We start from the raw sequence: 21081 nt of genomic DNA on the forward strand, positions 1-21081 counted from the left end.
TTGGGATCCCTGGGTGGCGCAGCGGTTTGGCGCCTGCCTTTGGCCCAGGGCGCGATCCTGGAGACCCGGGATCGAATCCCATGTCGGGCTCCCGGTGCATGGAGCCTGCTTCTCCCTCTGCCTGTGTCTCTGCCTCTCTCTCTCTCTCTCTGTGACTATCATAAATAAAAAAAAAAAAAAAAAAAAAAAAATCTTTAAAAAAAAAAAAAAGATTTTATTTATTTATTTATTTGAGATAGACACAGAGAGAACAGAAGGAGGGGAAGAGGAGAGGAGGAGAGGAAGAGTGAGAAGCAGACTCCCCACTGAGCAGGGAGCTTGATATAGTTCTTAATCCCAGGACCTCGGGTTGGTGACCTGAACTAAAGGTAGACACTTAACCAACTGAGCCACCCAGGTGCCCCAGGTAGTGCAATTTTTAAAGAGGTTCAGGAGAAGAGGAAGAAACAGCAGTGTAGACTAAAAAAGAAATGATCAGGGAGTTAGGAGGAAAGCTAATACTGTGGTATGCTAAAAGCCAAATAAGGAACGTAAAACAAAGAGAATAATCTGTTATCTCAAGTGCAGCTGACAGATTAAATAAGATATTCAAAATTGACTCATGGATTATCAGTGGAGACTATGGATGGTGAAAGCCTGATTGGAGTTGGTGTAAGAGAAAGTATTGCCGATGAGCAGGCACAGACTTTAGAGGAGTTTTGCTCCAGAGGGAAGCAGAGAAATGGGGTGTCACTGACAACAGAACTAGGATGATTGAGAGTATTTTTTAGTTGGGAGATGAAAATGATTGAATAAATAGAAACATTGAGGAGTTAGGTGACAAGGGATGTTAATTTGAATAATATCTAATAATTGAAAGAAAGGGAATTCCAAGAGATTTTTCCCAAGACTTTATTACCTGGGCTTGGTGGCTTATTTTGTATAAGGAGAAAAGGAAAATTGCAAAATAACTCTTAAGATTTCTAGTTGCACAGGTTAGAAGAGTGATGGCCCTGGCCGAAATAAATACCAGAGGAAACTAATAAATTTTTAGGACGAGATTAGGTGAAAAGATTAGGGAAAATAACTTAGGCAAGATTCCAGGTGGAGATGTCCCAGAAGTTTAGAATAAGATGTTTGCTTTCAACAAAGCAATTAGTGGATATGTTTTAAATCATTTATTATCTTTATTAATAATTATGTGATTTATAATAACATCAAATGATTACTTTTCTGAAGGCTGTTCTTCAGGAGAAGCAAAAAGAAGAAGATGTAGAGAAAATGAAAGAAACTGTCTCTCGGCTTGTGCAAGATGCTGCCATGATAACCAGGAAGGAAGTAAGGAGTTTTTAAACTTTAAGATTATTTAAAATTCAAAAGTTTACAGAATTTCATAACCTAAGACTAAATGCTACCTAAGTTTTTGCCTAATGGACCTAGCTAATTAACCATCAGCTAGTTGAACCAATTGTGCTAAATTTCAAGTACAAATCATCTTAGGATTGTAGCCCTACCATTTGAGTAGAGTGGGGTTAAGGTGGGGATAGAGCAAGTTGGGGAGGTAGAGAGGGGTTTAGGCTAGAAATATAATGAAGATTAACACACCTGAAGTATAAAACTAAAAAGAAGCTTCAAAATAAACCTAGAATATGCAAGAAGTAAGAGAAGAAAACCTGTTGCTTGCAGAATCTTAGAGCAGCTTAGGACTGTAGAAATCTGGTTTGACCTCTTTTTTTATCAGTAAAGGAACTTAAACCATGATATTGTTGACTCATTCAAAGTTACATACTAATTAAAGCCAGAATTTAGACCCATACCTTCTCCTGCTATACTGAGTCCAGCTTTATTTTGATCATATCATACTGGAACTTACACGATTTTTAAATTTTGTTGTTATTTTCAATTCTCTTATCAAGACTAAATCTGATATTTTGGTTTTAAAGTATTGAGTTGTTTCTTGTTTTGAATTTTGAGGCTTATGCAAATTAAAACTGGGACATGTAAGTTTACTTTCATATAAAAAGACAAAACATCTGTTTGCCTTTTCTGGTATGGAGATGAATCAATTCATAAGTGGTGTGGTAAAGTTTGAAACTATAAAGTGAATTGTGAAGGGGAGAAAAACCAAACCCATTTTAATGATTAAAAAAACTGAAAAGTAACTTACTTTTATTAGGGTTCTACCTTTAGGAAGTAGCAGAACTAGATGTAAATACAAATCTCTTGATTTTTGAGCCTCTTCTCAATCACCTTGAGAAATTGTTTGCCATTAATTTTGTATGTATAACCCATAAAAAAGGTTATTTTGTATTTGTATTTGTAACCCATAAAAAGGCTAAATGCTATACAGTGAACACTTACTCCTTACCCAAATAACTCTTAATGTCTTGCCACACCCTTTATATACATACATGCTCTTTTGCCAAACATTTAGACATCAACTACAGGCATTATGACACTTCACTACTAAATATTTTGGCTTATTTTTCCCCAAGAAAGGATGTTTTACTACACTACCACATCACTATTACCATACCTGAAAGAAAAAAAAATCAACATTATTTTAATCTACACTCAAATTTCCCTCAAATTTCCCTAAAATATCCTAGTACTTTTTGGTTTTTTAAATCCAGGATCCAATCCAAATTTATCTATCATTGCATTTAACTGGTATGTCTTTGTAGTCTCCCTCAACTTAACCCAGTCCTCTGCCTTCCTCTCTGCATAACAAAGAATCCTTTGTAGAATCCAGAGTATTCCACATCTGGATTTATGTGACCATTTCTTTTGATTAGATTTAGGTGGTTTCTAACAGAGTGATATGTATATCTCCCAACTGATCACATCAGGAAGCTATAATATCAGATTGTGCATTAGTTGAAGCTAAGCTTGACCACATGGTTAAGGTGGTACGACCAGAACTCTTCATTTGTATACTTTATAAATAATTGGGGAAAATACTTGAAGACTACACAGGTATACTTTCTACCAAAAATTTCATCCAGTGATCTAAGCATCCATTGATAATCTTTGCTTGAAATAAATATTATAAGGAATGATTACAAATGATTATGTTCTATCATTTTTATACATTTTTAGCCGCCATTTTTCAATAAGTATAAACCAATTAATAACAAAATTAAAACTCATTGATAATAACACAATAGTAGTAGGGGACTTTAACACCCCACTTACAGCAATGTAATCAATCAACAATGTAACAAGGAAACAAAGGCTCTGAATGACATACTGGACCAGATGGACTTAACAGATACATTCAGAGCATTTTATCCTAAAGCAGCATACATATTCTTCTCAATTGCATATGGAACATTCTCTGTAATAGATCACATACTGAGTCACAAATCAGATCTCAACCATTATGAAAAGACTGGGATCATACCATGTGTATTTTCAGACCACAATTCTATAAAACTTAAAGTCAATCACAAGAAAAAATTTGGAAGGACCACAATACATGGAGGCTAAAGAATAAATTGGTCAACCAGGAAATTAAAGAACAGTTATAAAATACATGGAAGCAAATGAAAATGAAAACACAGCAGTCCAAAACCTTTGGGATGCAGCAAAGGTGGTCCTAAAAGGAAAGTATATAGCAATACAGGCCAAGAAACAAGAAAAATCTCAAATTTACAGCCTAACCTTACACCTAAAGGAGTTGGAAAAAGTACAGCAAATAAAGCCTAAGTCCAACAGGAGAAGAGAAATAATAAAGATTAGAGCAGAAATCAATGAAATAGAAACCAGAAGAACAGTAGAACAGATCAACAAAACTAGGAGCTGGTTCTTTGAAAGAATTAATAAGATTGATAAACCCCTAGCCAGACTTTAAAAAAGAAAAGAGAAAGGACCCAAATCAGTAAAATCATGAATGAAAAAGATCACAACCAACACTGAAGAATACAAAGTATTATGAGCAATTATATGCCAACAAATTAGGCAATCTGGAAGAAAAGGATGCATTCCTTGAAATTAATAAACTACCGAAACTGAAACAGGAAGAAATAGAAAATCTGAAGAGACCCATAACCAGCAAGGAAATTGAAGCAGTAATCAAAAATCTCTCAACCACAAAAAAAAATCTCCCAACAAACAAGAGTCCAGGACCAGATAGCTTCCCAAGATAATTCTACCAAACATTTAAAGATTAATACCTATTCTTCTGAAGCTGTTTCAAAAAACAGAAATGGAAGGAAAATTTCCAAACTCATTCTTTGAGGCCAACATTATCTTGATCCCAAAACCAGAAAAAGACCCCATCAAAAGGGAGAATTATAGACCAAGATTCCTGAGATGAACATGGATGTCAAAATACTCACCAAGATACTAGCCAGTAGGATCCATCAGTGCATTAAAAAGGATTATTCACCACAACCAAGTGGGATTTATTCCTGAGATTCAGAGATGGTTGAACATTTGCAAATCAATGTGATAAGACCACATTAATTAAAAGACAAGAATGATATGATCCTACAAATTGATGCAGAAAAAGCATTTGACAAAATACAACATCCTTTCTTGATAAAAAAAATAAAAACTCTCTGCCAAGTAGGACTACAAAGAACATAACTCAATATCATAAAAGCCATATACAAAAGACCGACAGCCAATATTGTTCTTAACAGGGAAAAACAGAGCTTTTCCTCTCAGATCAGGAAATGACAGGCATGTCAGCTCTCACCAATGTTGTTCAGCTAGTACTGGAAGTCCTAAACTCAGTAATCAGACAAAAAAGAGAAGTAAAAAGCATCAAAGTTAGTAAAGAACAAGTCAAATGTTCATTCATCACAGATGACATGATTCTCTATGTAGAAAACCCAAAGACCACAAAAAAAATTGCTAGAACTGATAGACAAATTCAACAAAGTCATGGGATAGAAAATCAATGCACAGAAGTCCATTGCATTTCTGTACACTAGCAATGAAGCAGAAACCAAGCAATCAATTCCATTTGCAATTGTACCAAAACCCATAAAATACCTAGGAATAAACCTAACCAAAGAGATAAAGGATCTGTACTCTGAAAACTGTAGAACATATGAAAGAAATTGAAGAAGAAACAAATGCAAAAATATTCCATGCTCATGGATCAAAAGAACAAATACTATTAAAATGTCTATGCTACCCAAAACAATTTACATTTTCAAAGCATCCCTTTCATAATACCATCAGCATTTTTCAGAGCTGGAACAAACAACCTTAAAATTTGTATGGAACCACAGAAGACCCTAAATAGCCAAGATAATGTTGAAAAAAGAAAACCAAAAAAGAAGAAGGAGAAGGAAGAGGAAACCAAAACTAGAGGTGTCACAATTTCAGACTTCAAGCTGTATTACAAAACTATGATCATGAAGGCAGTATGGTAGCAACACAAAAACAGACAACATAGATCAGTAGAACAGAATGGAAAGTCCAGAAATGGACCCTCAACTCCAAGGCCAACTAATTTTTGACAAAGCAGGAAAGAATATCCAATGGAAAAAAGAAAGTGTCTTCAACAAATGGTATTGGGAAAATTGAACAGCCACATGTGGAAGAATAACACTGGACCACTTTCTTACACCATACACAAAAGTAAGCTCAAAATGACTGAAAGACTGAAATGTGAAACAGGAATCCATTAAAATCCTAGAGGAGAACACAGGCAGCAACCTCTCTGACGTTGGCTGCAGCAACTTCTAGACACATCTCCAAAGTCAAGGGAAACAAAAGCAAAAATGAACTATTGGGACTTTATCAGGATAAAAAGTTTTTTGCACAGCAAAGGAAGCAACAAAACTAAAAGGCAACATATGGAATTGGCGAAGATATTTGCAAATGACTTATCAGATAAAGGGATAGTATCCAAAATCTATAAAGAACTTATCAAACTCAATACCCAAAATACGAATAACTTACAAATCGCTTAAAATTCCACTACCCAGAGATAAGTGCTATTTTTAGCATTGTCCTTCTGAGTTTTCATTTAATTGCAAATTATTAATGATTGGTGTAACTATCTGTGAAGCAAAAAATTCTGGAGATATATATATCAGCCTTTGAACAGTGCTAAGCCTAGAAGAATAATGAGGCACTTTTCTCTTTCTGCGTATTACAGTTCTCAGTGTGTAGAATTTCAAAGAGTAAGTATTATTTTCATAAACTATATAATTGAACTATATAGTATTTTATAGAGCATATAGTATATCCTCCTTATATCCATTTATATTTTTATAATATATTTTTTAATGTTTTTGTTTGAAATTTTTCAGCTGTTTTGGTGATAATTGCCCCATTTATTATAATTTGACATGTCCTCCAAATATGTAGAATTAACCTGTTAGAGTGAGGATTACTTATTTCTAATGACTTTAGAAGTATTTTTTTATTAACAAAGTAAATATAATGAATAAATCAGCACATACTTATGTTCTGGCCATAAAACTGAACAAAATATGGCAGTAGCTTATTTCTTTAAAATACAGAAATAGCTATTTCTCAGATCTCTATAAAACAAGTAAAACTTGGGATCCCTGGGTGGCGCAGCGGTTTAGCACCTGCCTTTGGTCCAGGGCACGATCCTGGAGACCCGGGATCGAATCCCACATCGGGCTCCCAGTGCATGGAGCCTGCTTCTCCCTCTGCCTGTGTCTCTGCCTCTCTCTCTCTCTCTTTCTCTCTCTCTCTCTCTCTGTGACTATCACAAATAAATAAAAATTAAAAAAAAAAAACAAGTAAAACTTAATTTGTGAAAATAATGTTATTTTCTTTTGACTTTGATTTTCTTTTTATTTCAAATCATGGCTTAAATTTGGTGATCAAAATTATATTCATCCAGTTAGGCAATATTTGTGACATTATTGGCCTTTTCTGTTTCTATCTCTTGTTAATTTACTGTTTGATTTACAAATATCCTTACTATCCATACATTGTAAAAGAAAATGTTTACAAAAAAAACGTGAGGTTAGGATAAGAGAGGGGATTTTAGTTTCCATACAGACTTCTGAACTCCAACTACTTTAAATTGCCTCTCAAATATGTGTATTTGCTCACATAACAAGGTTTACATTGTGTTTTATCAGATACTAACCTCAAAAAATTTTCTATGATCTTTGCAGCATAAGATTTTACTGATGATATACCATCAGTCTCAGTAGTCCTACACTGTCTTTTTAAGAAATATGAACAGTTTAATTCACTGAATTTATCAGCATTATTATAAAAATATTTCAAAATATATTTATTAGTATAGTCATAAACCTTCATGCTAGCTGCATCATTTTTAGACACTGAAAAGAACTCTTAAAACATTGTATGAGAGGCAGATAGACAGACATGAATGCACTCATAGGGACTAAAATTTTTATATCCTGAAAACCTTCATGACTTAACTATCCCTATACCTTAATATCCCTCTTCTATATTGAAGGTGATAACTACTTAATCAGATTGTTGGTGGGATTTAATGAGATAATAACACAGCACTCTGAACAGTTCTTCACATATCAGACCTCAGTAAATGCTGTGGTTATCACTGACCCATAAAGAGGATGGATATAATTATATAATTATTCATAGGAAAGTTTGCATCAATTTAAAATCTAAAATAGAGCTCAAAGGGACTCATATATGTTTGTCCAGTCTTCAGAAACATAACTCATATTAATTAACCAAATAAAGTATGTGTCAATGTTGTAAATGTTCTGTAGAAGGCTTACCTCATGTTTTAGAAATAATCTATTTTATAGGATCTTAGAAAATTTCCAAAAATCTTTAGATCATAAATGTTTACTGGTGATATAGTATCAGTATTCCTTGTGGTCTTTTTAAAAAGCATGAGTAGTTATTAGAAAAATATATTATCAGCAGAGCCATCTCAATGAGATGTAATTCTTCAAAATGTTCTATATATATAAATTATACTGTTTCTGAAGCAATTTAAGTGTTAATTCAAATAATTCTCCTCACAAAACAATTTACCTAATACTGTGATATATGCAAAATAAAGAATATTCTTCTGTTTATAAAACAAAAGTGCCTTAAAAGTTACTAATTAATTTTTTAGTGTGTAATTTGGTTTTTCATTTGAATTGCTCTGTGGCAGGAGTTCTCAAAGTGTTCAGAGAGTCTGCAAGGTCTAACCTTAACTTTCTACTTATAGTTTACTGTTTGCTTTTTTCATACTTTTCTCTCATGAGGTACATTGTTTTCCAAAGACTGATGATCAGCACAACAGGTTGAACACAGATATAGATATGAGAACCTAGCTGTCTTCTGTTGAGCCAGACATTAAGGAAATTTGCAAAAATGTAAAATAATACCATTCTTCTAAAAAATTTTCAATTTTGGAAAATGCACTCATTTTTCATTAAAAAAATGTTATTTATGTTAACTTGTAATGCCTTGGTTATTATCTTTAAGGGGATTAGTAAGTAAATATTTTTAAATTTTGCCAGTTTTCACTTCTACTATGGTAAATTTTAATAGAAATTCACTCTTCTACCCCTATCATAATAAAGTCTTGACTCTTTAATATACCATATGCTTATTTATTTTTTATGACCTAAAATCAAACTTACTATTCTATGTATTTTTATTGGGTATTAATCATTTTTTGAGAACCTAAACAGTTTATAAATGTCTTAATTTACAGGTTGCAAACACAAGAAAACAGTATAGTGTACAGATTTCTCGACTAACAGAAGAACTTTCAGCCCTTCAAATGGTATGTTAGAAGACTATATTTATATTTTTCTCTGAATATTGCTTATTTTAAAGGCCAGGATATGTTTTGACGTATCTTATAATGTGTATTCTTGCTCATTCAGAAAATACTTGTTAAGCCAGGAACTATGCTAGATGCTTGGAGAAGAGTAAAAATCAAAATAAACATGTTACCTGCAATCTTGGAACTTAATCCAGCAGGAAAGATGGATGGCATTTATCACATTTTACTACAATTACCTTTTTTGACAAAAAATGCCCAGAGTGCTATTAAGCACCTTTCTGCAGCTGCTACCATATGCTAGGTTCATCTAGGAGACGAGGGAGAAAGAGAAAGTATATATTACAGTGGGAAAGAAGAAAGACAAGCTTCCCAAAAGAAATGAATACTGAAGGATAAATAGGCAAAGAGAAAGGAGAAGAGTACTTATGTGACTAGAGGTATTTAACAACTCTATTTGATGAAATGGAATTTAATAACCTTTAATAACCAGGGGAATAAAAGTACCAGAATTTTCAGAGATTGGAGAGATATTCTCAACTTCACAAACTCTAATATTTTCTGAATCTCTATGTCGCTTTTAATCTGACTACAAAATTCAGCAATGAATTGTCTTGTAATAAATATGTTACACTGTTAGTTCTCTCTTTCACCTGTCTCCCTCTCTCCCTCTACTCTCTTGCTTCATGAAAATCTTCTTTCCAACTAGATTGTACCTCAAAGTTCAAGAGTTTTATGCCTCCTTTTATTTTCCCTATTGCCTAGCACAGTGTTTTCACAGTATGATTTTTTTAATATTTATTGACTAATATTTAAACAACTCTGAAAGAGGGAGCATGTTTTTCATATTCTACAAACTTTGTAGTATACATGATGAGATTTTTCTTTGTGTATAGATCTTCAGAGTAATAGAACAAGAAACAGTGTTACTTTTTGTCTAATGTCATCTGTTTTAAGGATGGAGGAATATTAAGTAAAATTAATGGGATGCTGTGTGGCCAATTAGTCATATCTATCACTTTGCTATTTTGCTTGTTCTCTTACATGGACTGATTTAGCTATCAGCAGATTCACAGCTTAGAAAAGAAGGTCCACCCCAGTCCAGAATCATTTAATGGCTTGTAAACTCTGGAAGGACAAGAACATTATTTCTTTCTCTTTTCCCAAAGAAATGTGTATTGGATAATATCTGCAAAAATTTTTAAAATAATAACTCTTAATAACCACAACCAGAGCTATATGAACTCATTTTAGAGCAAAAAACTATATTTTAGTTTATTGCAAAAAGTATTTCTTATGATTTATAGTAAAACAATTATAATCCATAGCTAAGTAGATTTTTCTAAAGATATTAAATATTCTCTGATGTTGATTCCATGGAAAAAACTACTGATTAATTGAAATGTTTTAAATATTAGGCATTGAGAAATCTGTATGAAGGAAGACATGTTCAACTACTTTAAAAAGGAGATTTTCTCGGGTAACTCAAATTTACGACTATGTTTGAGACATGTTATTATGTCAGCTATTGATTTATATTCTTAAGTACCAGTTTTACCACCTATACCATAAAGATGAAGTCAAAGAAAGAAGTTTAATCCTTTAGCTAACCCAAAACTAAGTTATGCTTGTAGGAAGGAGAAAAACTTGTCTTTTAACTTAGTATGCAGATTTTTTGATAGATTCAAGAAAAGGCCAGTGCCAGTCTAGCCACATATGTCCCTTTGGAGAGCAGCACCACTTTTACTTTCTCCTATAGGATACAATTTCTCTTAAGAATACTCAAGCTTTTAAATCCGCCAATCAGCAGAGGTTGCTGTTCACCTACAGTAAATGAGTAACAAAATTGGTTATAATAATGCCCAAATTTTATACAAGGAAAATGAAAAGTTCATTATGATCTTCTATGATTTCTTTAAAAAATTTTTTTTTAATTTGAATTTCCACATCTTTAGATATTTAGATGTCTTTTTATTATTCCTAATCCAGTTAAATAGAGGCCACAGATTATAACCTATTGATAATGATTCTTGATATTTGTTATGATTTTCTTTATGGTACACTATAAGGTATGATTTTGAAAATACTCCTTGAGTACTTCAAAAAATATCTAGTATTATTGGTCATATCTTGCCCAAAAGGTAGGAATATTGATGGTGATTAATAGCAGATACCCATGAAAGCTTTTTAATAGTAATTTTAAGTGTTTGCTTTTATATTACAGTGAATTTTTAATAGAATTCATATATGTCTTTATAAAGGTCTAAACTTCTATGTCTTTTTTAACTTTGTTATTTGAGGTTAACCAAATATTCTTTCAGTCATCATTTAGGAGTGAAATGGTGGGTTGGATGGAGAGAGATGCATAGTGTATTTATCACATACTTTTCTTTATATGTCATTCACCAGATTCAGAAGTGTGATCTAACTCTGTTATTAATATCTACATAAAAATATGAGAATCATATCAGTAACTGCAGAAAAAGTGTTTGACAAAATCCAACCCCCATTCATGATTAAAAAAAAAAAAAAACTGTTAGTAACCTAGAAACAGAGGGAAACTTCCTCAGCTTGATAAGGAATATCTACAAAAAGCCTACTGCTGTGAAACCAAAAGCTTACTAATTAATAACTAAGATCAGGAACAAGGCAATAATGTGTCCTTTCACCACTGCTTTTCAACATCATACTGGAAGTACTAGCCAATGCAATTTGACTGAAAAAAGAAACAGAAATTGTACAGATTGGGAAGGAAGAAATTTGTTAGCAGATGAAATGATTGTCTTTGTAGAAAACAAGTTGAAGGCAGCCTGGGTGGCTCAGCGGTTTAGTGCCGCCTTCAGCCCAGGGCATGATCCTGGAGACCCAGGATCAAGTCCGCGTCAGGCAGGCTCCCTACATGGAGCCTGCTTCTCCCTCTGCCTGTGTCTCTGCCTCTCTCTCTCTCTCTCTGTGTGTCTCTCATGAATAAATAAACAAAATCTTTTTTAAAAAAAGAAAACAAGTTGAAAAACAAAAAACATGTAACAAAGAAGCAATTATAGCATAGCAAGATTGCAGGATACAGGGTTAATATACAAAAGTCAGCTGTTTTCCCATATACCAGCAATGAACAAATGGAATTTTAAATTAAAACACAATACCATTTACCTTAGCATGTAAAAAGTTATTTAGTTATACATCTAACAAAATCTATATGAGGAAAACTCTGATGAAAGATATCAAAGATGTAAATAAATAGATAGCTCATGTTCACGGATAGGAAGACTAAAGTCAAAATGTCAGTTCTTCCCAGCCTGATCTATAGATTGAGTGCAATCCCAGTCAAAATCCCAGCAAGTTATTTTGTGGATATTGACAAATTGATTCTAAAGTTTATCTGAAGGAAAGGTTAGTATTCAAAATCTATAAAGAATTTATCAACTCAGCACCCAAAAAACAAATAATCCAGTTGAGAAATGGGCAGAAGACATGAATAGAGACTCCAGAGAAGACATCCAGATGGCTAACAGACACATGAAAGATGTTCAGCATCACTCATTATCAGAGAAATACAAATCAAAACCACAATGAGATACCACCTCACGCCTGTCAGAATGGCCAAAGTTAACAACACAAGAAACAAGCGTTTGTGAGGATGTAGAAAAAGGGGAACCCTCTTGTATTGGTGGGAATGCAAACTGGTACAGCCACTGTGGAAAACAGTATGGAGGTTCCTCCAGAAGTTAAAAATGTTACTATACTATGATCCAGCAGTTGCACTACTAGGTATTTACCCAAAGGATACAAAAATAAAGATTCAAAGGGGTACATGCACTTCAATGTTTGTAGCAACATTATCAACAATAGCCAAAAAAAAAAAAAAAATAGCCAAACTATGGAGATTGCTCAAATGTCCATTGACTGATGAATGGATAAAGAGGTGGTATGTGTGTGTGTGTGTGTGTGTGTGTGTGTGTATTAGATTATTAATCAGCCATCAAAAAGAATGAAATCTTGACAATTTGCAGCAATGTAGATGAAGCTAGAGTGTATTATGCTAAGCAAAATAAGTCAGTTAAAAAAAGACAAATACCATATCTCACTCATATCTGGAATTTAAGAAACAAAACAGATGAACATATAGGAAGAGAGGAAAGAAGAGAAAGGGGGAAACAAACCATAAGAGACACTCTTAACAATTGAGAACAAACTGAGGGTTGTTGAAGAGAGGTGGGTATTAAGGAAGGTGCTTGTTATGTTGACACTGGGTGTTGTAACATGTAAGTGATGAATCACTGAATTGTACTCATGAAACCAATATTGCACTGTATGTTACTAATTAGAATTTAAATAAAAATTCAAAAATAACAATAATTTAAAAAAAAAATAAAGTTTGCTTGGAGAGACAAAAGACCTAGAATAGCCAATACAATATTGAAGGAGAAGAACAAAATCAGAGGACTGACACTACCAGATTTCAAGAATTACTATAAAGCTATAATAAGCTACTGTGATATTGGTGAAAAAATAGACAAATAGATCAGTGGAATAAAATACAGAACACAGAATGGAATAAGATATAGACCCACATAAATGCAGTCAGCTGATCATTGACAAAGATGCAAAGGCAATACAATGGAGAAAAAAGATAGTCTTTTTAACAAATGGGACTAGGATAATTAGATGCTTACATGTAAAAGAATGAATCTAGACATAGACATTACATCTTCTACAAAAGCTAATTCAAAATGGGTCACAGACCTAAATGTAAAACACAAAACTATAAAATTCCTGGAAGATAAATAGAAAATCTGGATGGTCTTGGGTTTGGCAATGAATTTTTAGATACAACATTAAAGGCATAACCCATGAAACAGTTGATAAGTTGGACTTCATTAAAATGAAAGATTTCTCGTGAAAGACACTATCAAGAGAATGAAAATTCAAACCATAGACTGGGAGAAAATATTTGCAAAAGGCATAGCTGATAAGGACTGTTATCCAAAGTATACAAAGAACTCTTAAAAGTCAACAATACTAAAGTCAAATAAAAAGTGGACCAAAATATAAAATAATAAAATAAAATAAAGTAGACCAAAGATCTTAACAAACACCTCCCCAAAGAAGATATACAGATGGCATATAAGCATATGAAAAGATGTTACACATTATATTTCACCAGGAAAATGCAAATTAAACAATAATGAGCTGCTACTCATTACACCAAATATGTAGCAGATACACCTATTAGAGTTGACAAAATTCAGAATGCTGACAAAACTCTGGGAAAGATGTGGAGCAACAGGAATTCTCATTCATTGCTGGTGGGAATACAAAATGGTATAGCCACTTTTGAAGAGAGTTTAGCAATCTCTTATAAAATTTTTTTAAAGATTTATTTATTTATTTATTCATGATAGATGTAGAGAGAGAAAGAGAGAGGCAGAGACACAGGAGGACGGAGAAGCAGGCTCCACATCAGGAGCCCGACGCAGGACTCGATCCGGGATTCCAGGATCGCGCCCTGGGCCAAAGGCAGGCACCAAACCGCTGAGCCACCCAGGGATCCCAATCTTTTATAAAATTAAACATATTCTTACCATATGGTCCAACAATTGCACTCTTCTGTATTTATCCAACGGAGTTGAAAACTTATATCCACACAAAAACTTGAACATGGACGTTTATAGCAACTTTCCTGACAGTTGCCAAAACTTGGAAGCAACCAAGCTCTCCGTTAGTTGATGAACAAATAAACTGGTACATCTAGACAATGGAGTATTATTCAGCACTAAAAAGAAGTGAACTATCAAGCCATGAAAAGACATTGGAGGAAACTAAAATGCATATTACTAAGTGAAAGAAGCTAGTCTGAAAAGGCTGCATATTGTTTGACTCCAACTATATGACATTCTGAGAAAGCCAAAACTATGGAGACAGTAAAAAGACATTATCAGGGGTTAAGGAGGAGAGAGGGATGAATAAGCATAGAGAAAGCATAGAGGATTTTTAGAACAGTGAAACTACTTTGTATGGTACTATAATGGTGAGGACATGTCATTATAAATTTGTCTAAACCCATAAATTGCACAACACCAAGAGACTTTGAGTGATAATGTTGTGTCAGTGTAGGTTCATCAGTATTAACAAATGTACCACTGCAGTGAGGAATGTTGAAAATGGGGGAGGGTTTTGCATATATGGGGGCAAGAAGTATAGTGGAAATCTCTAACTTCTCTATTTTGCTGTTTAACCTAAAACTTGTCTAAAAAATAGTCTATTAACAATCACACAAGATGAGTTACAAACATAGGAGAAATCCCAAATTTCACATCATAAAACCACCTTTTTGTATAGTAGCAACTTACTGTATGAACATATATGGAACATTAAACATATTTGGAACATTAAAGTTTCGTTTCTTGTGTACTAACAATTCTGTCTTAATGAAGGATGATCAATTTAGGTTAATCATCTGATTAGTAATATAGGGTTAATAACGGTCTTCATTATAATTAGAATTCATTGAGGTCGCAATTTAGAAGATTATTTTAAAATTTAAAAACATTGATATACAATACTTTTGTAAAATAAAATCATGCTAAAGGTAATTGAATATCAGTAGTATACTGCCATTAAGGAGGTTCATCCAAAGCATAGTTTACAATTAGTAGAAAATAATCACACCCATTCTTATAAATAAATAAATTAAAAACAAATAACTATGAGGAACCAATCATTATAAGGGTTTTCAGTTTTACTTTATTTGCAAAATACTAAATTTTTTCAATTGACTACTATGCTTGTTCGGTTTTACTAATTAAAACCTTTAGAGCAGAAAATGTTTATGATCATGCTAATAAAACTTTTACTGTGTCCATTGACTCTTCTCTCTTTTTTTTTTTTTTTTTTTGAGAGAACATATGAGCAGAGGGGAAGATGGGCAGGGAAGGGCAGGGGGGGAGCAAGAATCTTGAGCAGGCTTTATACCCAGAGCAGAGCCCAGCACGAGACTTGATCCCACAACCCTAGGATCATGGCCTAAGCCAAAATCAAGAGTCACCAACTAAGACAGCCCCTTAGCTCTTTATAAGTTTTGCCATAAATAAATAAATAAATAAATAAATAAATAAATAAATAAAAAAAGAATGTATATACCTGTGTGCCTTTTAGGCCACAGATTATCCTCAGAGTGTGTGTCACTGTCCAGTTCTGTATTCCCTTTCAAAATATATAATAAGAGGGATGCCTGGGTGGCTCAGTGGTTGAGCATCTGCCTTTGGCTCAGGGCGTGATCCTGGAGACCGGGAATTCTGTCTCTCATGAATAAATAAATAAAATCTTTTTAAAAAAAATATAATAAGGTTATATGAATAAAACTAATGTAACAAAGGGGTCTCATTTATTTTTTTCTCTCTGAAATTCCTCAACCTCTGTCACCCATTTATTTAGCATGTTTACTTAGAACTCCTGAGATAGGTAGCTCTTTGAAGATGGAGGTTTTTTACTTTTGTTTAATAATCGGTATAGTCCTGCTGTATTGATAGGATAAGAGTGATATTCTTGTTATGAATAAATCATTCAACTTATCTGTTTTTTCTTAAGGTTTTACAAAAATGTTTATTTACGATACGAATTGAATTTATAGGAGTGTGCTGAAAAACAAAGCCAAATTGAACGAGCCATTAGGGAGAAAAAAGCAGTGGAAGAAGAACTAGAAAAGGTAAAAAAGAAAAAATAACTACCTAAACCTCAACTGCAAATGCCCACTATTACTCTCTTGCTTTCATCACACTATCTACTAGCAATCTCTACATTGTGTTTTTATTCAGAATATATTCACAGTCAGCACTTAAACACTAGTATTGCCTGAATGTGTTTCTTTATAATAGTGGCCACAGTATTTGTACACTTTACTTAAAGGTATAAATTTTTATGAAGTAGGCATATTCCTTGTTTAAGCTTCATCCCAATAGTAAATTTTACTAGGTCTCCCTTCTGTTTTTAAATTTTATGCCAACTTTTATTGGGTTTAAGACATCTATAAAAACAAGTAAGTATATATAACCAGTATATATAACCAAGTAAGTATATATAAGTATATATAATATATATTATATATATATAATTATAACATTGCTCTAATTTTAATCTTTTAAAAGTATAGATTTTTTTCTTAAATAGGAATATATTACCCTAATGAATGATATTTGAGAAAAAAATAATGTGAAAAGTCTACAGTTTAAAATTTCTTGCTTAAATAACTTTTTTATCATCAGTAAATATCCCACTCTTAAAATACCTTGGGGGAAAAAGGGGAAACTAAACTTGATGTAGCACGTACTGTGTTTTAAGTGCACATTGGGAACCTTCATAGAAGTTAAGTAACTTACCTAATGCTAGCAAGTAGTAAATGGTAGAGTCAGAATTTGATTTTCAAAAAACTATGTAATATAAAAGTATGTGACATATCTGTATAATTGACATAAAAAGATCATGACATCAGTAAAAGAGTGACTTACAAAACAGCACATAACAAAAGTATATATGTCATGTTCCAGGTAGGACCTTTATGGTCACCATTCTCCTGTAAGGTTAATTCCTTCTGAGTTATTATCTGTTATCTGTTAGGAATAGATCCCATTTAGATTGCTACCTGCTGCACATCATGGCTGGGATGGCTGGGATGAAATTTTTAATACCACATGAAAGAGATTAAAGAATAGGCTTAATTGAGGAAATGTAAAACAAGACTAAAGACAGCAGGTAAAGAAAAGGCACAAGTCCCTAATTCTCCCACTATCCCAGGCAAGTGTGCTAAAGTCAAAGTACTGCTAGGACCTTATGTATATATGCATGCATTGTGTGTGTGTGTCTGTGTGTCTGTATTTTAGTAGTGAGACGTTAATTTGCTGACATTCTACCTTTCTATAGAGCAGGACTGACAAAGCAGTCTTTTTGGTGGAAAAAGATACAGGTTACTTGGTCAAACAGTCTGGATTTAAAGGGTAGCTATGGGTAGAATTTGTTTGAGAATGTGAGCTGCTTAGCACCTGGAGACTTTACAATCTGTGTTGTGGAGGAAGCCTACTCTTATAAAAAGCTGAGCTTGGGTATACCTATTCCTGTTGGGGAAAGAGGAACCCCCATTTCAGTTAGATTATTATCTAGTTAACCCAGAGTAAGGTTATAGAACCACTTTCAGATAGTTCTATTTATTGTACCACAGCATATTTTTTTTTTAAGATTTTATTTATTTGAGAGAGAGAGAGAGCACCCATGATTGGGGATGGTGGGGAAGAGAGGGAGAAGCAGATAGCCCAAAGCGGATCTCAGTCCTAGGCCCCCAAGATCATTACCTGAGCCAAAGGCAAGATGCTTAACCAACCAAGCCAGCCAGGTGCCCCTAAATACAGAATTGTCTTGAAGGGTGTTCAAGACAATTTAATCAAAAGTGTTATCTCTTGTGACATTTAGAATATTTTTTTTTATTTCAGCTATTTTACATTTCTTTTTAAGATATTAAAGCTGTCCCCAGGATTAGTTGGCTTCAAGGCAAATTCCACCAGTTAAATGAGTTAATACCTATTCTTCTCAAAGTATTCTAAAAAACAGAAAAGGAAGGAAATCTTCCAAATTCATTCTATGATGCCAGCATCACCCCAAAGCAGGAAGACACCACAAAAAAAAAGAGAACAACAGGGCTAGTATCCCTGATGAACATGGGTGTAAAAATCTCAATAAAAACACTAGCAAACTGGGATCCCTGGGTGGCGCAGCGGTTTGGCGCCTGCCTTTGGCCCAGGGCGCGATCCTGGAGACCCGGGATCGAGTCCCACTTCGGGCTCCCGGTGCATGGAGCCTGCTTCTCCCTCTGCCTGTGTCTCTGCCTCCCTCTCTCTCTGTGTGACTATCATAAATAATAATAAAAATTAAAAAAAATACTAGCAAACTGAATCCAGCAATACATTAAAAAAATTATTCACCATGATCAAGTAAAATTTATTGCTGGGTTGCAAGGGTAGTTCAATATTTGCAAATCAATCAACATGATACATTAATAAAAGAAAGGATAAAATAAATAAAAATTAAAAAAATAAAATACTAAACTAGTTTACAATGAGCATGAATAATTTCAAAAATTAGCAATTTTTATATGTCAGTTTTCAGCATTTTATTTTATAAATATAAAGTAACCAAAATTACTGATATGTCTTACTATGTAACAATGGGAACAGATAGACACATGATTATGGGCTTTTATTTATCATTGATTTTAGTTTCTAAACTGTTATAATTTCTTAAGACAGTTTTCTTTTTTAAGGTAATATAATCTTTTGCAGATTTACCATGAAGGCAAAGTAAATGAAAGTGATTACAGAAAACTAGAAGAAATGCACCAAAGATGCCTGGTTGCAGAGCGTTGTAAAGATGATCTTCAACTAAGACTTAAGACAGCAGAAAATAAAATAAAACAACTTGAAATAAAGTAAGTTATTCTTTTGGAGTTTCTGTTAACATTTTCAGAATTTGTACTTTCTGGCAGATTCTTTTTTTTTTTTTTTTAATAGGACTTATGTATATGTGGAAAAAAAACTTTTTAGCACGAAATAGAATTTTTTTCAGGCTTATTTCTGAAAACTGCTTTCCTCAGGAAGAAAAGATTTAACAGGACTATGCCCTTTTATTTTAAATTTCTCCTTTCTGGCAGTTAAATAGCATGCTCATAAGATTGGAGTTTTTTATACTAACTATTCGGCTTCCTTCTTAGTTATTGCTTTTATACTCAGTTTATGTGTATACTTCTTTTGTTAGTGAATATTCTATAATAACCCATCACGTTTATTTGTTGCATTGTCTATTAAAATGGTAAATTTATAGTCTGGCATATCCCTTCTGAATATTTTTCTACCTTTTTCCCCCAGAGTATTACTTAATACAGTAAAATTTAAGTTGAATTGTGTGAAATCTCAGTGTGTTACAGAATATGTTTAGTAGATATTTTAAAAATAAAGAGGAATAATGTCAGCAATACAGTGGAATGAATTGGAGGTATCCAGCCCATGTCCCTCCACAGAAACAAATATGTAAAAGGAATCCCTGGACAAAAGTACCTTTGTGAGAGCTTTGGGATCCAGGTAAGAGGTTACAAAACACTGTTGGAGCCCCAAAACAGGGAAGTAAGCCTGCACACCAGTGACAGTGCATACTATGGTCCTGTCTATGGACCAAAGCAGCCCCATCTCCCCATGGTCTTGGCTGCAGCACCACTTGTCTGCAGTCCTGTTTCTACCCCCTCCACTAAGGGACTCAGTAGAAGCCATCCCTGTGGATCCTTCTGATAATAGGTCTGCCAACCTCAGAGCTGACTGTGATCCTTGTATCCTGGCTCTAGCTCCACTTTCCTATGGTCTAGAGGCAGTCCTACCCAGCCAAAAACCAGCCAAGTGAACTAAAGGAAGTACTAACAGTTGCCCAGCAGAAGTCACACCTGACTGCAGACTTAGCAAAACCACAAGACATGGATCCAGCACTACTCTACCACAGTTTAGGTCACCTTTCACAGCCAAGGATCCACCCAAAAGACCCAGCAGAAGCCACACTTGTAGATGCTTCCAGGCCCCCCTCCCGACCTCAGACTTGACTCCAATCCCTGAGGCCTTGTGACCCAGCTTTAATCCCACTCTACCACACTACAAAAGCAGCCCTACCATCTCATGGACCAGCCAGTGACATGACAGAAATACCCTTAGGAATCCACTGGACACAACACCGGACTATGCTCCTGATTACATGCCTGCCAACCATGAACCTGGCAGATAGCCACACAAAATAATTTAAGCCTTGCTATACCACAATCCCAGAAGCAACCCCCACAGTTGTAAGACTTGGCAGGAGAAGCATCTGCCAAAATCAGTCTGCAAAGACTGGAAGAGGAATCTGCTTCTTCAAATACATAGATACTGAGAAAGAATCAGACAAACACATCAACACCAGGGAAAACTAATAAAGCTCTACTAACTGACCCAAAAGAAATGGAGATCCATGAACTGCTTGACAATTTTAAATGTTGTCTTAAAAATCAATGGCTATGAGAAAACACATTCAACTAAATGAAATCAGAAAAATGGCATGAACAAAATGAGAAGTTTAACAAAGAAATAGAAACCATTAAAACAAATCCTGGAGCTGAAGAACTGAACTGAAAAATTCTGTAGAGTTTCAGCATCAGACTTGATCATGCAGAAGAAAATCAGCAGACTTGAAGATAGGTCATTTGAAATCATCTAGTTAGAGGAACAAAGAGAAGAAAGAGTGAAAAAGGGTGAAGAAAACCTATGTGAGTTGTGGAATATCTTCAAGTAAACCAATATGTACATTATGAAAATCCCAGA

The 21081-nt window shown here is 34.0% G+C and overlaps 1 protein-coding gene across 7 annotated transcripts in view; it reads left to right on the forward strand.

The window, feature by feature from the left end:
* Positions 1–21081, forward strand: part of SCLT1 (sodium channel and clathrin linker 1) — a 177265-nt gene that overhangs the window by 92510 nt on the left and 63674 nt on the right. For all 7 annotated transcript variants that reach the window (XR_005373912.1, XR_005373913.1, XR_005373911.1 and 4 more), the window contains exons 13-16: positions 1219–1317; positions 8633–8704; positions 16335–16409; positions 19030–19175. Coding sequence is in view for 4 of the 7 variants with exons in the window: in XM_038564635.1 (XP_038420563.1) it covers positions 1219–1317; positions 8633–8704; positions 16335–16409; positions 19030–19175 (392 nt within the window). In the remaining 3 variants the exon portion in view is untranslated. The remainder of the gene's footprint in view (positions 1–1218; positions 1318–8632; positions 8705–16334; positions 16410–19029; positions 19176–21081) is intronic.

The sequence above is a fragment of the Canis lupus genome, chromosome 19 (genome assembly GCF_011100685.1).
Source record: "Canis lupus familiaris isolate Mischka breed German Shepherd chromosome 19, alternate assembly UU_Cfam_GSD_1.0, whole genome shotgun sequence".
NCBI classification, from domain to species: domain Eukaryota; kingdom Metazoa; phylum Chordata; class Mammalia; order Carnivora; family Canidae; genus Canis; species Canis lupus.